This window comes from Oryzias latipes, chromosome 13, assembly GCF_053564925.1.
Source record: "Oryzias latipes strain Hd-rR chromosome 13, Olatipes_Hd-rR_3.1".
Taxonomy (NCBI): Eukaryota; Metazoa; Chordata; class Actinopteri; order Beloniformes; family Adrianichthyidae; genus Oryzias; species Oryzias latipes.
The window spans coordinates 28,101,015-28,121,472 of NC_136249.1; the positions used below are offsets into that span (position 1 = coordinate 28,101,015).

The 20,458-nt window shown below is 39.3% G+C and overlaps 1 protein-coding gene across 3 annotated transcripts in view; it reads left to right on the forward strand.

Moving 5' to 3' along the window:
• Positions 1-20,458, forward strand: part of nbeab (neurobeachin b) — a 215,555-nt gene that overhangs the window by 65,165 nt on the left and 129,932 nt on the right. For all 3 annotated transcript variants that reach the window (XM_023961240.2, XM_023961236.2, XM_078956585.1), the window contains exons 13-25: positions 1,912-2,080; positions 8,565-8,644; positions 9,415-9,477; positions 11,055-11,152; positions 11,539-11,631; positions 13,278-13,386; positions 13,474-13,555; positions 13,667-13,790; positions 15,019-15,211; positions 15,330-16,295; positions 18,037-18,254; positions 18,349-18,502; positions 19,528-19,708. In XM_023961240.2, coding sequence (XP_023817008.1) covers positions 1,912-2,080; positions 8,565-8,644; positions 9,415-9,477; positions 11,055-11,152; positions 11,539-11,631; positions 13,278-13,386; positions 13,474-13,555; positions 13,667-13,790; positions 15,019-15,211; positions 15,330-16,295; positions 18,037-18,254; positions 18,349-18,502; positions 19,528-19,708 — 2,530 coding nt within the window. The remainder of the gene's footprint in view (positions 1-1,911; positions 2,081-8,564; positions 8,645-9,414; positions 9,478-11,054; positions 11,153-11,538; positions 11,632-13,277; positions 13,387-13,473; positions 13,556-13,666; positions 13,791-15,018; positions 15,212-15,329; positions 16,296-18,036; positions 18,255-18,348; positions 18,503-19,527; positions 19,709-20,458) is intronic.

Here is a 20,458-nt window from a genome sequence, read left to right on the forward strand (position 1 = left end):
CTCTCCATGTTTGTAGGGCCAGAGCTTTCACGTTCTTGAAGATTTTTGTTAAAAGCACATCACAAAGAGACATACCTTTTACCTGGGACAAAATGCCCCAGGCTGGAAGAAAGCAATGTTTTATATTTCCCAAATTGTAGACAACATTAAATGCATCCTATTTACCTTACGGTTTTTAAATTTTTTTCTATCCATTCTGTTTTGGGTTTTCATTAAAAATAATGAGCCATGAAACATGAGGTGATGTGTTATCAAAGTGGCCAGTGCATTTAATGGGGACAAATCACAAAGAAATGAAAGAAAGAGGTAAATGTCTGAAAGTGCATACCACTGACCATGTTCACCAGTAGAAGATAGAAAATTGAGAGAGGCCTTTGGAACAGAAATGACTTGAAGCATTTTAGCTGCAGTGAATTTGCACAGCTTGCTTTGTTTATGAGGTCACCACAGAGTACAGATGTTTTTTTTTTTTTTTTGGATGTTTCTTTTACTTCTAAAGAGCTTCCAGGAAAATGCGTCCAAAGCTAAAACAAACAGATTTTTAAAAGTGTACACATATGTTTTAGGTATTTTTGTTGTTGTGATAATTATTCGCTCTATTACACATTCCCCAGCCCAGTTCGAATGTAACATAGTTCTTGGATGCTGGGTTCAGTCCACATTTGCATCCTCCAGTTGGGTCATGTTTTAGGTATTTTTTTGTGATGATTATGTTAGAGATCAACCTACCACGTGACTGTTCTTTTTATTGTTTTAAATTCTGATATTGGTCTATCACTTTACAATATAAAAATATAAAAGTGAAACTTGTTTTGATTGAGAAAATAGCTTATAGTTATGTCTTGAAGTTCCCATGTCAACTAGACTTAAAATCTTCTTCCTTAAAACGTTTCACCACTCATCCAAGTGGCTTCATCAATTTCATGCTGTGTACACACCAGACATATGATGTGCGTTCAAGAACGCGCTAAACTGACATTCTGTGAACACCATATGCTAAAAGTCATCATATGTTGACTATGAATCCTATCGTCAACCACACCCAGTACAAGCGCATGTGCTCACAGTTGGAAGAGGGTTGGTGGAAAATAAAATAAAGTGGTGCAAATTTCTCAAATCTTGCTCTAGGCTTATTCGTTCACAGCTCTATTCTCATATGTGAAAGACTTGGTGTCATAATTGTGGCCAGACAAAATAGCAATTAGTACTTTCTCCATCATGATCAATGTTCAAACGGGTGGCACATCTATGTTTTGAAAAAGATGCTAACCATATATCACTACCTCTGAGTCCCTGATTGGTCAAAGTTCCACTGGTTAAACTTTAACGTGCGTTCGATGGCCGTGCGTATTGTACGTAGAGCCTGAAAACAGACTTGCGTAGTGACATGTGAACAGGCATGTTTTGAACGCATAAGCCCAAAATGCAGGTATACACGCATTTACATACACTTGTCATTGGAATTGGTCGCTCAAATGCACATTTTCGAGCCCAGTGTGAACAAAGCTTTCTTAGGTGCTGGGTTGAGTCCATATTTGTATCCTCCAGTTGGGTCAATTCTACAAATGGATGGCTCAATAAAGTGAAACAAAGAAAATGAAACGGAGTGAAACACTTTTCCTCTTATAATCCCCCATTGCCCCATCATAGTTTTTTTGGGTGTGGGCGCACTTGAGTTTTGGCCTCCATTGGAAGTAATGAAAGTGCAGCATGCTGCTAACTGGAGGATGCAAATGTGGACTGAACCCAGCACCACTTAGACTGTAGAAGCCACTGATCAGTATTGAAATATTAAAAAAAAAAAAAAGATAACTTTAGGGCCAGTTGAGAACCAAAATGAGAACCTTCACTGAGAATCTATGGGTATGAATAGTGAAAGTAAAATGTCTCTGTCTTCTTTCCTTTTCTCAGGTACAGCTCTCTTTATATACATACCTATCTGCGGAATTCATTGGCACAGCAACCATTTACAGCACAATTCGCCGCGTCGGGACAGTCCTTCAGCTCATGCACATGTTGAAGTACTATTACTGGATCACCAATCCAGCAGACAGCAGTGGAATTGCTCCAAAGGGTCTTGGTGAGCATATCTAACTTCACTTTTTTGTTGTTTGCTTTCTTTTTGTTTTACTTTTACAAGGAAATAGCTTATTTGGGTTGCTGGGTATATCATTATTTTTTCCATCCATCCAAAAGCTCATACAAGTACTTTTTTTGGAGGGGGGGCTGGGTGTTAATCTATTCACAAACTCTGTGTGCTGTCACAAACCTGCAATCAAAGTGCCTTGAAATGGCAGCAGCTCGCCCACATTTGAGATGACTCTTCTCTGCATAGTTGTTGGGACCCCGGCCATCTCGGGAAATGACAGTGAGACACACGCAGTATATCGACATTGTCATCCCAACAGGGTGCTCAGTGTGGGTGTAGTATCTCTGAAACGTCGCCCAGGAGTGTAAAACAGCATGCTGCCAAGCAAACTGAGCAGGGAAAGGAAGTCTCCTTGAACTGTCATTTCCCTGTTACAATCCATTATTCTTTTTTGAAACTACCTGAGTAGTAAGGTTGTTTTATATTGGTCCAGAGAGCTCCGTTTATGCTGCGCCAAGGCTCAATAAAATTTACCTGCTGAAGGTGAAATGCCAAATGATGTTGACATGGCTCTCTTCACATTGTCAGAAAGAATTTAATACAAAAAGAACATCTTTATTTTTAGTAAAAATACATGTATGCTTGATATTTATTAAAGTTGTAGAAGTCACTCACAGGTTCTGCCATAGCCAGGTTTTGGAGCATTTTGAATGATAATGGTTAAGGTCTGGGATCAATTGCCTTCTTTAAGATGGGGATTTCTTGGATAAACTTAGCAAGAGACATTATTGGTTCATTTAAACAACATATACCTGTCTTTGGATTGTACCTTAACTTAAAATGACCTGGTTTTGTCCTGCTTATCTACTTTAGTATTTTAGAGTGCTTCATATTTTCTTTTTTTTTTTTGCATAACGAATATAAAACTAAAAGAGTCCAATAATAATGTAACAGATGTTTACATTTGAACAATTTTTATGAAGATATTGTGTTGTACTACTGTTGTAATGTTATTTTTAGTTTCATTGAAGTTTACAGTGCAACTTTTATAGTGATGGTGTGAAAATTGGGTTGTACTGTGATGCAGTGGTTAGTACGCTTGCCCCACAGCGATGGTTCAAACCCCGGGTGGGACCTTTCTGTATGGAGTTTGCATGTTTATCTCATGCATGTGTGGGTTTTCTCCGGGCACTCCTCACACAGTCCAAAAACATGCTTGTGTATGTTGCCCAGTAAAGAGTGGCAACATGTAAGGTGTTCTCTGCTTGATTAAGCAGGTTCGGAAAATGGATGGATGTTAAAATTATCAGTGGATTAGGTGGGATGTTTTTATGAGCTTGCATTGAGCTGAACCTCGGCCATTTAGATTTAGATTTATTTATTTATTAATCCCATGAATGGGAAATTTCCTTGTCACAGTAGCATGGAGTTTGACACAAGCATGTACAGACAGTAATGACGAGTTATCAAATACACATTTTGAAAGAATATATACAAAAATAAGAGTGTTCAGAAAAATAAACAGGGAAAGAGATGTGCAGGAATATAGAGGTCATCTGTATATACAGTTTTGGTACAGTGGAATAAACAACAAAAAACTATAAAACGATTTATTTAGGCTGGTGTTGAACAGCCTGATGGCAGCTGGGATGAAGGACCTGCGGTAGCGTTCCTTCTTGCATTGTGGGTGAAGCAGTCTGCCACTGAAGGAGCTGCTGAGGTCTGAAACAGTCTGATACAGTGGGTGAGAGGGGTTGTCCATGATTGATATCAGCTTGGCTAACATCCTCTTCTCACCCACCTCCTCAATGGAGTCCAGGGAGCAGTCCAGGACAGAGCCGGCCCGTCTGACCAGCTTGTTCAGTCTCTTGCTTTCTCTCTCTGAGCTTCCACTGCTCCAGCAGACTACTGCATAAAGGATGGCCGAAGCCACCACAGAGTCAAAAAAAGTTCTCAGCAGTGTCTTGCACACCCCAAAGGACCCCAGTCGTCTGAGCAGGTGGAGACGACTTTGGCCCTTCTTGTACAGGGCGTTCGTGTTGTGTGTCCAGTCCAGTTTATTGTTTAGGTGAACACCCAGGTACTTGTAGTCCTCCACGATCTCGATGTCCAAGCCCTGGATGTTCACCGGTGCAGTCAGATGTGGTTTCCTGCTGAAGTCGATCACCACCTCCTTCGTCTTGCTGGCGTTGATGTGCAGGTGGTTCAAAGCACACCAGTCCACAAAGTTGGTGATGACCTCCAGGTACTCCAGATTGTTTCCCTGAGATACCCGCCCGACAATGGCTGTATCATCAGAGAACTTCTGGAGGTGGCAGCTCTCCATGTTGTGTGTGAAGTCCGATGTATACAGGGGGAAGAGGAAAAGAGAGAGCACGGTACCCTGTGGCACCCCAGTGCTGCAGACTACCACATCAGACACACAGTCATGAAGCCTCACATACTGTGGCCTGTTGGAGAGGTAGTCGATGGTCCATGCAGAACCTAGAACCTGCTTACATGTCGTGTTGTTTCGGTCTTAAGTATAAGGAAGTTAAGGTAGATTATGAAAATGGGCATTGAGATAAACTGTTAATCACTTGTGCAGTCATTTATTTTTATAGAGGTGTAACAACTAATCAACTTAATTGATGAATCAATTCATTTTGCTACGATCCAACCAGATCCATTTGACAAGTGTTTAATAAAATCCACCTGTACCATTATAAAATTGTTTCAAAATGAAATTAATCGTTTATATTGATATTGGAAAAGACTATTTGGATTGAGGAACAGTTGGTTTATTTTACTATGAAGTAAAAAATACCAAGTGTCATCACAGCGGAAAATACACTTGATGCAGCAAAAAATGATCAAGCCATAGTTACGGTCCAATGTGTGATAACACTTTGAATTTTGCACAGACATGTGACCATACATTGTGGTAGAATATTCTATTAATGTTCCTTTTGGATTTTTTTTATGTGAAAAATCAACAGTGGGCTAGCCTGTTTATGAAACTAAAATGTAAATGGATTTACCATTAATGTTATTTTCTGCACGTATTTGGTTTTTGTTGGTGTTTCATCTTTTCTTTGGAGCTGATTTAGCTCAACCCTTTTTTTGAGTTGACATCTTTCTGTATTCATTCTTGGTTCACTTTGTATACTCACCATTGTTTGTCAGTTCAGCTTGCTCCTTTGGGTTTGCTTTTATCCTTTGGTGTTTTTTGGGTTATTGAACCATTAGACTTTTTGACTCGTGTCTGGGCCTCTTTCCTTGCATCTGGGTCCTCATCCACCAGCCCGTGATCATTAATTCTGGGTTACTTGTTTTTTTTTTGTACACATATTTAATTTACACTTTATTATCTTGCAAGAAATACAAGGGATCTGGAAAACCTGTCCTGCACTGTTCAGTACCTCTGAGTCATACTGGTTAAATTTCTGGCTATAGATGTCCAGGATTGATTTTTGGTCAGGGAATTGGATCGTTCAAAATGAACAAGTATCGACTATGATTCGTATCATCAACCACAAGTCGTGATATGACTCAAATTGTAAAATGTGTCGTTACCCCCCTGATGGTTTGGACTCTTGATGTAAGTTTCTGTCTGCAACCTCGACATGGTTGTGGGTCCAGCGTCTTGACTCAATTAACTGAACATGTAGATTAAGATCACATATGTGCTCTGATTGGGAACAATGTGGGCATAGAGAAGAGATCGTAATACGGAAGTCTGGTCATTGCTTTTCAAACTTCATGTGATAAATTAAACTATGAATCTAAGCTTCTCACTCAACTTCCACCTGAGCTTTCCTTAAGATTTCTCGTAAAAGTCTGTGTGGGTTTTAGCAAGACCTCGGAAAAATGGATCATTTTCCCACTGTAAATAATTTTTTCATTTACCATAGAAGGGCACTTTTTCTCTTTTTCTTAACTGAGAAATGGCACAAACACAAAAGGGGAAAGGGGAGAGGGAGGCAGGCAAATAATGAAGTGTTGAATTATGTGACAGAGCATTTGAAACAGATCTCCTGCAGCTATTCGTTTTTTATCTGAAAGAGCATCCTCCTTTATTTTCCCTGCAGGTCTTGATAAAAAATGCAATATAATTAAAGCCATGTATCATTTGGTTATAACTCAGAATTGCTTCCATCATTCATAGACAGCGGCTCATCCGTCAACTCCCCCCATCCAGCACCATGTTCCCCACAGCTGGCAGACTATTTTCTTTGAACCCACTCTCTTGAACTCTCTGTCCTCCTACTATTTCTGTTTAACTTTATAGAGATAAGTAAGATGGACACAATTGCAGCTTGACTGGTCACTTAGTTCAAAGCTGTATTCCCCTGCCCATAAAATGGAGTCACAAAGACTTTAGGCTAGTATGCCTCAAAATAGCAGGAGAATATCTCCAGTTAATTAACAAGGAATTGGTTGTTTGTATTGAGTCACAGGTATTAAAACACGGAAGTATTTCATTTAAAGTCTGGACTATGAAATAAAAAAAAAGAATTGGTATCATCCTATCCTGACACAAGAGACAGAACAAAGTTTTCTGAATCCAATACGTTTGACTGGAGGTTTAGGTTTTTCCATGTTGTTTGTCTTTGGGTCTCATTTGTTTCCCAGACTTGGTTGCAATTTTTTACTATATCTGTGATATTATTCATAACTAAAGTTGCAGTCAAAGGACAAGAAAATACACTCTGGGTATGTGACGCTCATTCAAAAACATACTAAACGTGGGTTCTTGAATACGCATTTGGCCCATGGTGTTCACACTGGACAAACATTGTCAGGTGTGCTGTGGAAAATTACTAATTTTCACAGATTTGAAAATATTTATCATCAACAGGAAATCAACTCTTTATCAAAAAAGGCTCAGGTTGACGCGGTTTAAAACAAATGGCAACTTTTATGAAAAATAGCTGCAACTTTTTTGTGCCTCACTTATTACAGAAATACATCAATACAGACTACAGATTTTCACTTTTTTGTAATTTTTGGTTGCTGGTATGCTGCAGGATTTTTGTCGAGGAAAAACTGTATCTTGGCTCCTAAAAGGTGGAAAAATATTGCGTTAAAGAATGCAGGTCATCTTCTCTTAAATCACATTGTATAAGCTAAAGAAGGAGGGTAGCTTGTTCTAATTAACTAAATAATCATAGAGCAGTTTCCTTTTTATTTTATTTTAATGAGAAGTTTTTCCAGAGAGGTTAAATGTCATTATTAGAAGGTTTTAGTTAGAATCTAAAATGAACATGATTCTTGTTATCTGGAGTTTGTTACTGGTCACTGACTAAATTGCTTTTTTAATAATTTCTTTATTTTTGCACCCTGGAGATGCAGGAAATGATGCAATCTATGAATGAGAAACACGAGTTTGCCCAGCTCCTGAGCATAACTGTGGTAATAATGTTTCAATCATCTCTTCCATGTCAGGCACTGTCCCTGCACTGGGTTTGCTGCTCTCTTGCTATTAATCACTGCCGGCATGCTTCAGCATTAGCTTTGCTCCTTCAAGCTCATGGAGATTCATCCTTTATTACTTTCACTGGTGAAAGGATCAGGATGGTCAGCTGTCTGCTACCATTATATTTGTCATCATAACACAGTCATAACTTCAAGGAAGCATGTGTTCAGTCGAGGTGAAGGTTGGAGTTTATCAGCACTGGAAAGAAAAGGCAGCCCTGAGCAAAGTGGCCAATTTTCTCTGAATTGCTTCTGCAGTTTTATTTGACCTAGTTATTGCCGTGTAATAACTCCACAGTTGGAGGAGATATTGTGAGTATCTTTTCAGATGGGTTGTTGAGCAGGAAAACTAAAAAGTGAGTTAACACACTCGAATTTAATACCAAAGCCTTGTTTCTGTGTGACTGAGATCAAACATGAATTAAAATAAAATGTTATCCCTGTAAACTAGGTTCTCTGGTACGTTTGAGTTTCATGAATATGTTGATACTTTTTTCTTTTTGCACCATCAACTCTGAGAAGTTATTGAGCTTATAATACCATTAACATTCTTTATCAACATGGATTGTCTAATTGGCTCATCTGATGCACAAAAATGTTTGTAGGACAGATGGATTAAATGAGGGGGTACCTTCAAGGGTTTAAACATGACCTTAAACTGGCAGAGGAGTTCTGGATAGTTTTAATGAGGTGTTGGCCAGTGTGATGGACAGCTGTGACTAAGTTGACCTTGGGCTGACTGCCTAGCCACTGTGTTGTGGCCAAGGCTTCCTGAGAGACACTGACTTTAATGTGGCATGGATGGATGATAAATAAATATGGGACGGATGCACCTAATGACCTCACCTTGACTTTAGGTATATGTGCAAAAAAAAGATAATTATTGTCAAAGATTTTGCCTTCCGAGGTGAATTTGCACATGGAGATTGATCAAACCTGCAGTTGTCTGATGGTGTTGCTTTCTCTTTTGTTTTCCTCCAAAGTGTTTACCTGTTCATTAGCTTCTCTCAAATTGCAGATGGTCCAAGACCAACACAGAAGGAAGTAACTTCTCTGCGGGCGTTCATTCTGCTTTTCCTCAAGCAGCTCATTTTAAAGGTATGTTCCACCAGTTTTCACACATTCATCACAGTCTCACACTTGACATGGGGAAATAGAGATTGTGCCAGTTTTACCTGGTTTAATAACTTCTGCTAATCTGAAAACCATCTGTGCCATCAAATAGTAATTAAAACTTTGATTTTTTTAAGAAGAAATAAATGTTTAATTTTAGTACTTCATCATTTCAGTAAAGATGCCAAAAATGTTTGTTCCTGCACTACAAATGAGACTAATTGCTGTTCATCTCTGTTTCTATTATTGTGATTGAGTGAAGGCAGCACCATACCTTTGTAGACAGATGCCAAGCATTGAAAATGAGAATTCTTCAGCCCTGAAACTGATTATCTCTTAAATAAAGGAACAAATACAGTACTGGACCACTTATTAAACATTTAATAGGGGTCTTCAGGCTTTTATGCTGCGTAGTTTAAGCTGACAAGTCACTGCCCACCCCCCAGCATGCCAAGTCTAAGCAGATAATTATACTGTCACATTTTGTAACTGGTGACCAGTGGAATGGAAGAATGAAGAAGCATTTTGACAGCTTTATTTTCATTTTTTTGCTTTTACTCTTTGCTGCAAAAAAAGAAAAATTAAAACCCAGTCCGAACACAACTACATTATTTATTAAATTAAAATATAAAATTCTATGCTGATTTTCTAAAGGTTTTGCAAATTAACATTTCTATTTACTCATTTTTCCATCACTTTAATTTGTACAGCATCTAATGCTTGAAATTATTTTCTTATTTTTTTATTTCTTTTAGGATCGAGGTGTGAAGGAGGATGAATTACAAGGCATCTTGAACTATTTGCTCACAACACATGAGGTACATGGTATTTTTTTATATCCAAAATAACTTAGACTTTTTAGTTTTAGTAATTTCATAGTAAAACTTTGAAGGCACTCATCTTTTGGCCTCTTGCCCTTCGTTTAGTTTAAGTCTTAATCTTAAGAAGTAAATGTAAGTGTTAGAGAACTGTGCAGCTGTTATGATTTTACTTTTTGTATAACAAGGAGAAGGACAAGCTCAATGCTCCTCCGTGTCAGTGACGTGCGGTGAGGTTAATGGCTGGTGAGGCACTGACGTCATCAGTCAGATTTACAAACATATGAACCATACTGAGTAACTTATTCACCATTTGATTGACAACAGTTAACGTGTTTTGTTTAAAATATCACTTCAACGTGTTTTTTTTTTCATATACAAACTGCAGCATAGAAAAAAGCACAAACGTTATTATCGTCTTACCTTTACTTGTAAATAAAGTCCATACGCCGCTCCTTCTGAAGAAAATGACTTGCCGCTTGCTATCACTTCTTCTGTTATTTTTTAGCGTCATAATCTCAGGGCTCACCGGCGTCTCCTAACATGAGACACGAGAACTGCTGGCCTCACCCAGCGGCTTTTTCGCCGGCGTTTAGCGCTCAGCACAAGAAACATGTCCCTCACATACAGTTATTTATAAAAACAAAAACTGTACATCAAATACATCTGCTAAATTATGTAAACTCAGCTGATATAGTACAAGTGATTGAACCGACACACAGAGAGACAGCAGTACCGTCTGACTGCATAGGTATTGCGCAATCCAAGGTGAGGCTCAGCGGGCTGCTGCCTCATCGCACGTCACTTTCTATCTGAACGGCAAATTCGGAAATTCAGCGATTTTGAAAAGAAAAAACACCCAAAAATGGTACATTTAAATGGAAAATGACTGCAAAGCACAAATTACTGATTAAATATAATAATTTAATTTATTTTTTCTCTTTCCTTCCCATAATGACAGGTGAGGCACAGCCTCACCTGCCTCTCCTGACTGCACGTCACTGCTCCGTGTTCATTGAGGGTCTATAGACAAGACCCTTCATGCTGCTGCCTATCTGGGTCTCCCTGTGCCTTGAAAATACAGGGTTTTGTTAGGAATGACATCCAGTGTAAAAACTGTATGCCAAACCACTTGTGGAAATCAGTGACGGCTCATTCAATGTGGCGACTCCTAACAGGATAAACCGAAAGGTGAAAAAAAAAGGTTTTGATGAAATATTGTTTTTCAGTCAGTGTTCTTTGTTTCTCAGTTTTCCCTATATAGGAATAACCAAATTATCTTCACATAGAAGTTTTCTGTTGGGCAGCCACATTCCCACTTCAGGAATTTTACTTCTCAGTATACCTGGAAGTGTTTTTTGATGCCAGTGAATGACTGAAAAACATTTCTGGGGGGAAACCTGGACACCTTTGCTCTGATCCATGCTCCCTTTTGTACTTCTGCACCCTTGACAATAGCAGATCCAACAAATTACGTCTTAATATAGAACAGACGGCACAGTGAACAAGCTGTATTCTGCTCCCTTTTGTGCTCCTCCATCTCCGTAATTATCTTCCTATCTGGCTTTGCCTTTCAGGATGACAATCTGCATGATGTGTTGCAGTTGGTGGTGGCTCTCATGTCTGAGCATCCAGCTTCCATGATCCCTGCTTTTGACCAGAGAAATGGAATACGGTGAGCCCCTTAGGGAAGACTAAAGACATGCCGTTTAGGCACAAAATGAACAGGGATCTTCTAACATCAATCTAAACACTTAATTCTTTGGCTGTCGCTATGCACCTGTAATGCATGAATAATTCATAAATTGAGGAAAGAGAAAAGCAACAATATTGCCACATTGGTTTCACAATATTGAACAATCAAACTTGCTTTGCGTGATCTTTGAAAAAATCAAATATGCACATGTGTGCGCTTCCAAGAGCTGTTTTCATTAAGATTTACATTCAATGTTAATGCAAATTTGTTCTAGTAAAAAGAGGCTGGCAGACAGCTAGTTCTGTGCTTTTCAGTGACAGCAATGTCTCTGAAGGCCAGATTTTGCTGATGTGTGTTTGTTTTAGGGTAATCTACAAGCTCCTGGCCTCCAAGAGTGAAAACATCCGTGTTCAGTCCCTCAAAGTCCTTGCCTACTTCTTGAAGCACTTAGGACACAAGTAAGAAATCCATTCCTGAAATGTAACTAGGTTTTGTTCCCCCTCTAATGTTTAGCTTCAGCACCAATGCAGTGACCATAGCAACTCCAGAAAGGTAAAAAACAATGGACGCTTATAGATTCATAAATCAGCTTTTAAATTCATAGAGATGAGTCATCTGCTCCTGTGTCACGGTAATCAAAAGACGGTTGACAAGGTGCCAGTTTTGCAAATTACCATGCTCTCCTTTATGGAACACCTCAGTTTCTTGGCGTTCTGCCCTTTTTTTTTTTATTCCCATTAGAGAATAGTGGGGGGAAGGTCAACCCAGAGTCTCACAGAGCAAAATAAATAATAAACCACACACTGCTATGGGAGCACATCAACTTTTTTTCTTTGTGTTAGAAAGCAGAGATGACAACTCTGACCAGAACATTCCTAGATAACCAAAAATGTATATTAAAGTGTTGATCTCGAAGAGAACGTACTGTAAGTTCAAGCTCTAATGAGTGCATGTCTCTTGTGGCACAAGTGGGGAAAAAAAAAAGGATGTGTAATGTTAAAGATGTCAAAGGACAATTCTGGAACTCGTTAAATTCGTATGCGGTTCTTTAGGGTTACAGCTACTTTAATACCACTGACACCGTTTTATGCCTTTGTCACATACACCTGTATAGGGGTTGACCTGTATGGGGCCTGCGGGTTTTGGGTTGTCCGGGCCCATAGAGGGTCATAGGCGAGAGCGGTCGCATCTCAAAAGGAACGCGGGTGTGTCTTCCAGTTCCTTTGAGGCTCATACAGCCACCTTAATCCATAAGACCCATTTTTCTTTAAAGTAAAATGGTATATTTTAACCACAGAATTATTTTTTGTGAATGTACACTTATGTCATCATGGGTTCTTATGTGTTTGCCACTCGATCTTAATATATCGGTTTTACAACAAGGATTGGCTTGATATTGCAGGTAGCACTAAAATACTGTCTGAAGCTCACAATGACATTTTGGATTAGTAGTTTTAGAATAAAGTATGTGCTTCTCACTATGTCTTTACAATAGTATTGTACTTAATATTCTCATTGAATGACATTTATCTAAGTTCTTGAGCCTTATTTATTAAAAAATAATAAAATAATAAAAACTAATATAGCTTGTTTTGAACACCTTTGCTTTGTGTTTCAGCAGTTTTCCTGTTCTAAAACTCTCATTTGTGCAGACAGACGGGGAGGAAAAGCTTCTTATGCTCAAATGTTCAGATGCCTTGTGGCTATTTTGTATACTTGTAATGCAATCACGAAAAAAGAAGTTAAAGTTAAAGTTACAGACCTATAATAACTGTGTGGAACAGAGTTGGCAATTATAGCTACAGTCCTCGTGCTGTCTACAGGTGCACTTTGTAATTGTTGAACCCATTCACCTTAGTTTTACCTTTGTATCCTGGAGCCATTCTTGACAGGCTAACGTCATTATCTAATGCATGTCAAGCAGTTATACCCCATTTGTGATGGCAGATATTTCCTGACCTTTTCTTTTTTTAAATCCAACACGTATAGCTGCCGTGGGTGAAAACAGGGAAGCAGGCTGATGACACTTTTTCTTTTCCAGCTAGCTTAGAAAGTTCCCAACATCCTGTTTTACCATTTCAATTGTTTGTGTGTGTGTTCATAGAAGGAAAGTGGAGATCATGCATACACACAGCCTTTTTACTCTTCTGGGTGAGAAGCTCATGATCCACACCAACACTTTGTCTGTCACTATATACAACACTCTTTATGAGGTAAGAACATATTTAACTTTCACATCGTTGGCAACACTCTTTTTATTAGTGTCTATGTACAGATGTTCTTTCTGATTCCTGCTCTAGATCCTGACAGAACAGGTGTGCACCCAAGTGGTTCACAAACCTCATCTTGAACCTGATTCCACTGTGAAAATTCAGAATCCAAGTATGCGTCCCCAGTGTTGCAGTTTTGTTTTTTCTTGTTCATAAATGTGAGTTATTTCATTAAAACTGACAGAAAGTGTGCTTGTTTCTGTTTGCACAAATGTTGTGTCAGTGATTCTCAAGGTGGTTGCAACTTTATTGAAGAACTGCGCTCCGAGCTCTGAGCTGATGGAAGTTCGGCGGCTCTTCCTTTCAGACATGATCAAGCTTTTCAGCAGCAGCCGGGAGAACAGACGGTGAGCAGAATTGAATCGCTTTTTACTTAGTAATTATTTATTAAATATTTTATTTGGGGGTCAATTTGGTTATTTTTTCCCTACAATTGATGCTATATAATCTTTAGAGATTTAGAGCAAATGATTTGCACTCAGTGGTATTTTTAAGAATTAGGAAATTATTGACTGATCAACATTTTACCTAAGATTAATAGAAAGTTGATGCATATGGGATGTACACTCACATTTTTAAAAATTTGCAAAAAGAAAATTTGTGTAGACATTTTTTGTATAACCTTAGTAAATCATGACCTAACAAATGTATTTACATATTTAAACCATATAATGGTGTTATGTTAGCACCTTCTTAGTTTCTAAAGATCTTTTAGTATGAAAGTGACCCAAATTAAACAAAACAAAAATCCTTTGAAATCTTAACATAATGTCTTAAACTAGGAAATAAGTTCAAATGCTTAGAATGCTGAGATATAATTTAGTACTCTTGAAATTATTTTAACTGTGTGCAACAAATGTAACCAGTCCCATAATTAATATTAAATTAAATGCAACTATACCACTATCCATCCATCCATCCATCCATCTTCCTCCGCTTATCCGGGACCGGGTCGCGGGGGCAGCAGTCTAAGCAGAGATGCCCAGACTTCCCTCGCCCCAGCCACTTCCTGTAGCTCCTCTGGGGGAACCCCGAGGCGTTCACAGGCCAGACGAGAGACGTAGTCTCTCCAGCGTCTCTTGGGTCTTCCCCGGGCCTCCGCCCAGTGGGACATGCCCGGAACACCTCTCCAGGGAGGCGTCCTGGAGGCATCCGGACTAGATGCCCGAGCCACCTCAACTGGCTCCTTTCGATGTGGTGGAGAAGCAGTTCTACTCCGAGCTCACCACTAATTACTTAAAAATAAATATTTAAAAAGGTCCATAAAAGCTGCTGCAGATTACTTAATCATCCCTTACTCCTTCATTGATAATTAAGTGATGGGAGCGGCCATGGGGCACAGGTAGAGGGGTCATCCTCTTATCAGATGGTCCTAAAATCCAGTTTGGATTCTGCAGTCCTTGCCTGGTTTGCATGTATATGGCGTCGTGTGAGTGGATGGACCAGAAGAAATGACTGTAAACTGCTTTGGATAGTAGAAAAGTAGCAGTTTAAGTACACACTTTTGACCATGAAAGGATCAACTTTGGAACAATCAATGTTTTCTCTTAATTCGGGGGTATGTGTCTATTGCAGGTGTCTGCTGCAGTGTTCCGTGTGGCAGGACTGGATGTTTTCTCTTTGTTACATCAATCCTAAAAACTCAGAGGAGCAGAAAATCTCGGACATGGTGTACAACATCTTCCGTATTCTTCTCTACCACGCTATTAAGTATGAATGGGGTGGATGGCGTGTATGGGTGGACACACTCTCGATAGCCCACTCTAAGGTGAGTGTTGCACAACAAAGAGAAACACTGACCTCTGCTGCTGAGGGATACATTTCTTCTGCAAATCTCCTTCAAAAAAACCTTTCCCATACAATTATCATGAATTTTTTTTTTGTAGGTGACGTACGAGGCACATAAAGAGTACCTGGCTAAGATGTACGAAGAGTATCAGCGTCAAGAGGAGGAGAATATTAAGAAAGGGAAGAAAGGTTTGGTCAGCACCATCTCTGGTCTGTCTGCTCAGACTTCAGGCATCAAGAGTGTCATGGAAATGAAAGAAATGAACGACACCTCCCAAACACCAGAAAGTGAGACGGAATATGAGAGTGCCGAGTCTCGCAACCTGCTGTCAGACAGGAGAGGGCCTGAGGAGAGTTTCAAAGGGCCAGATGGAACTGTAGGTGGAGTCAGGGTTGAAGTTCATGACCTTCTGGTGGATATCAAGGCTGAAAAGGTGGAGGCTACAGAGGTTAAGTTGGACGATGCAGACTTTCCCTGTGAAACTTTGGGAATATCTGAAAATGGAGCTCTAGTAGAGGTTGATTCTCTGTTAGATAATGTTTATTGCACTGCAGTGGAAAAGCTTAACAATAATGTCAGCTGTATGTTGTTGCCAAAGAGCAATATGGACGACCAAGACGCTACACCTCTTATCTCACTGGATGATGGGGAAGGGGTCCTGTACAGCAATAACTTCCTGTTCCCTAAAGCTAAAGGCAGCATGGAGGACAAGCTGATACCTGATCTCAGTTCAGATGAAGCTCTAATGCTTCAGCGTTCAGAGATGCCTTCTCACTCAAGGCCAGATAATGAACTCTGTCTTTTATCTAACGTGACAAATAGCACTTTACCCGATGTCCCAGTGAAGGGTGAAAAACAGTTGCTCCTTGAAGGTATTAGCTTTCTGACTGCAACCGAACCCAATAATCTAACCGAAGTCCCAGAGGTTGTGGATACACCTGAAGTGAACCGGTTGACTGAAAACACTAGCAGTAGATCAGATACAACAATCAACACTTCTGACTCAGGAAAATTGGAGAATGGCAAAGACAAAGAAAAGATTCGAACAACAGCCACCACACAGGTTAGTATAACATTGACTGTGATGATGCTTCGTTTGCAACAGGTATATGATGTGTGTTTAGCATATGATGTTCACATTTGACAAAAAGGGGAGGGGCTTCTTCTTGGTTTCTTTTTCTACTATTTACTAACGCAAGTCCACCACCTACAGCTGGTAGACGTTTGGTGTGAAAAGCCGAAGCGCTCCAAGCTTTTTCTTTCACAGCTCCATTCTGTTATATGACCAACTTGGTGTTACATATTTCCGGCCGGACATAAACCGCATTTATTAATTTTTCGTCCATGATCCATTTTCAAATGGTTGGTACTTTCTGAGCTAAAGGGGACGTCATCCATAAGTTATTACCAAATTTGAATCTGTGGTCCTTTCAATGACCACGCGTTTTGTATGTAGAGCTCGTGTCCTAGAAACTTACACGAACGCAGAAAACCAAAACACACGTTATGCATGTTTACATTTTTCCTTGGAAGTGGTCACTTCAACGGGCAGCGTGAACGTAGCTTGAGAGAACTAAACTGAGTAACCAAAAACTAAACTGAGTATGCCAAAATCTCAGAGTTCTGTTGATAAATAAACAGCTATCACTCATTTTATTTGTCGGAAAACCCATTCTGTTTTTAACATGGACCTGCAAATTATTTATTTTTTTCATCTTTTTATTTATTTATTGCAACTGACCAATCAGATGCAGTAATAAATGTAGGTAGTGCTCTCTAACCCCCCCTAAGAGCATTAGAAACATTTGAGAGATTCTCCTGAGCCTGCTTTCAGTGGTAAGGGTATATAGACTTCTAACAAGCTCACTACTGATTGACTAGGGCGGTTGCCATAGAAGCAATGACTCAAAGCAAATTGGACTAATCACTGCTTACTGACATCATCTGGCTCCAACATGGCGCCGTCTGAATTGCGAATAAATGGTGACTGAATTGACTTAATTTGGTTGGAGCCAGAACCCATTACCCATTACACTTACTCAGTCAACATCTCTCATTCATTCAATGGTTTGATACCAAAGGAAAATGAACATCGAGTAAACAAAAGACAGGGTCGAGATTTATCAACATTTCTTATGGCAAAAATGTTTCAAAGTTCTTACATGGAAGAAATAAGGTGATTACGTAATTTATAAAATGTTGGAGCAAAGGCAGAGCAAAACCATTGAAGGAAGACTAGGGTCATTTTCAGGACATGCAGGTCCTCAGTGAACAGCTCCATATTAACAGAACCACCAAGATCATTAATTTCCCCTTACTGAGTTAGTAATTGGGACAGGGAGGCCTGGTGCACTTCAGGCATCCTCCCCCTGAGACTCAGAAAACTGGGCTGCTGGAATCGTTAGCTGAGGGATCAGGAGGGCAGAGAGGACACAAAGCATTGTTCAAAAATCACCTGGGATTTATTCATTGCTCTGCTGCTCTGCTCCTTTCATGAAGCGAGGCCCCTTTTGATGGGGGCGGGGGTCCACTGCTGTGCCTTTTTAAAAATATTTTTTGCAATATTTAAATGACTCATTTGTGTCGTCATGTCAAAACTACTTGAAGGGCATGTATTTTCATGAAACTGGATTTAAAAAGCTTTTATGAGGTCATTTTTCGAAAAAATATATTTTTTATTATGACAAAAATGGCTCTTGTGCTTAATGCCACCTGAACACACAACCCTCCTCCTCATGATGCGGATGATTCCGTTTGCATTCTGAAAATTCACTTGTTTTATCTGTTAATGTGACTCCCGTCAGAACGTTCATGGACGCCTGGTTTCTCAGACGGAAAGAGACATCTGTGTGGACCTGGGCTTTCAGGGGACGGCCACAACAGAGGAGCGCCGACATCAGTTCAGCCCTGGCCCACGCACTACAATGTTTCGCATCCCCGAGTTCAAATGGTCCTCCACGCACCAGAGACTGCTCACCGACCTGCTGTTTGCACTGGAGAGCGACGTCCATGTATGGCGGAGGTGTGTTCATTTATTTTATGTGCATTGGTTAGATCCAAAAAAGGGATTTTAATGATGATCATAATTCTGCATTTTCTCCTTTTTTCCTCTGCAGCCAGTCCACCAAATCAGTTATAGACTTTGTTAACAGCAATGAAAACATCATCTTTGTCCACAACACCATCCACCTCATCTCACAAATGGTGGACAACATCATTATTGCTTGTGGAGGGATTTTGCCACTTCTCTCAGCAGCAACGTCCCCCTCAGTGAGTTCCCTCTGATGTCAGTAAAGGGGAATATTGCCATCTAGTGGTGGTTAACTATGTTGAATCTGTTGACAAAATGCTCATTCATGCTTATCAAATAGGGTTACATACACCTATTACTATGATGATGCTGATATTTAATCTAAATAAGTCAGTTTGATACTTTATCTCATGTCCAGTTATCCTGTTCTCTTTATCGTTCATGATTTTATTTTCATGTCACATGTATTCATTTCTCTATTGTTTCTTTCTATCATAAGCTTCTCCTTTTATTTACGGATAGGTTTTCTCTCATATGAAAAATCTAGAACACATAGTTGTCTAAAGGCCAAAGGATCACTTTTATTAGACTCTTAAAGACCCACTCCAATGAAAAAACATTTTATTTTTATGTTTTTAACATGCTGTTGGGCATTTTTTTCCACAATGGAGGACATAAATTGAAAAGCTTGAAATTGCATGTCTTAGTATTTCTTTAATTGAATCAGGAGAAGACAAAAAAAAACAGTTTGAAAAAGCTTGTAGTAGTCTTTTTCCTCGTCTGAGCTGGAATCTGGATCAAACTGAACGACTGGATAGCTCCAATATTGCTCGCTATTGTTCTTTGGCATTGTAGTGTTAGGTTTGGGGTGTGAGGGGCTGTTGGGAGAGCGTGTAAACAGGTGGATGATGGTAAGTAGAGATGGGCTTACTCCACACCAGCGGTTCCATCCACAAGTCAGAGGTGCTCTGCAGAAACAGTGTCCTAGAAAGCGACGCAGGTTTTTGTATTTCGAGTAAAAATGGCCTAATCTTAATCAAAAGACTACTGGGAACACTTTAAAATAAATCAAAAGATGATCGGAGTGGGACTTAAACTTAAATTACTAACAGTTTGCTAAATATTTGTTATATTATTTTTCATACAATTTTATTCTTAACATTACTTCCTTAGATTTACTAAAATTAACATATTTTTCTTTTCCATACTTAAAAAAAGAAAACTTTTTCCACCTCTGATTTATCTTTTAATTTTTTTATCTTAGACTGAGTTGGAAAACATGGAGGCAACGCAGGGCATGTCCTCGGACACCGCCATCACCTTTCTGTCCCGTCTCATGGTTATGGTTGAGGTCTTGGTCTTCTCAAGCTCCCTGAACTTTAGTGAGATTGAAGCTGAGAAGAACATGTCATCTGGTGGCCTGATGCGCCAGTGCCTCAGACTGGGTAAGATCTGTTAGTCTTTGGTTATGATGCGGTGTTAAACTTAAGCTAAAAGCCTTTACATCATGTCTCAGTGAGAAATTCCTTCACATAGTCTTTATATATTTTGTACAGTACTATTCATTAAGTCATTTCAAATCATTCCTCTAATCCAAAGTAATCCTCTGTTTGAATAGGAACTAAATAATGAATACAGGAATTTGTAACAGTCTTGAAATAAATTGTTGAATTAACCAGATTTTGCTCTAATAAAACACATCCTTTTGGAATTTGTGATGAGCAGAAAGGTTGATTTCCCTTATTGAAAGACTGTTCCTCCAAATAGTTTCCTTTTTTGTTTCTGAATAGTAAGTTTCATGCGACTGTTGTTTTCTTTGCCCTTTTTGTTTTTTCACTAAGTCAGTGACACATTTGAATCAATTCAGAATGTTAAAAACAACATAATTTACTTTTTCCAAAATTAAGTAGAGAAGTGCAGAAATCTTGCATATTTAGCCAAACCTGTTTGTGTCAGTGGTTTTGTCCATTTGCTGATTTGAATGTTGACTTGTGCCTGCAGTATGCCGAATGAGAAGTGGCCCTTGAAACTTCACTATCATTGTTGCACCTATACGATTCCTCATCAGCGGCTGAGTGTGAAATCAGTCTGGCTGCAGATTTTACCCTTGCTCTACTTCTCCTGTCAGCCTGAAACAAAAACTCATCAGAAATAAATGATTAGGTTTGATGAAGTCATGCATGTCGCCAACATTT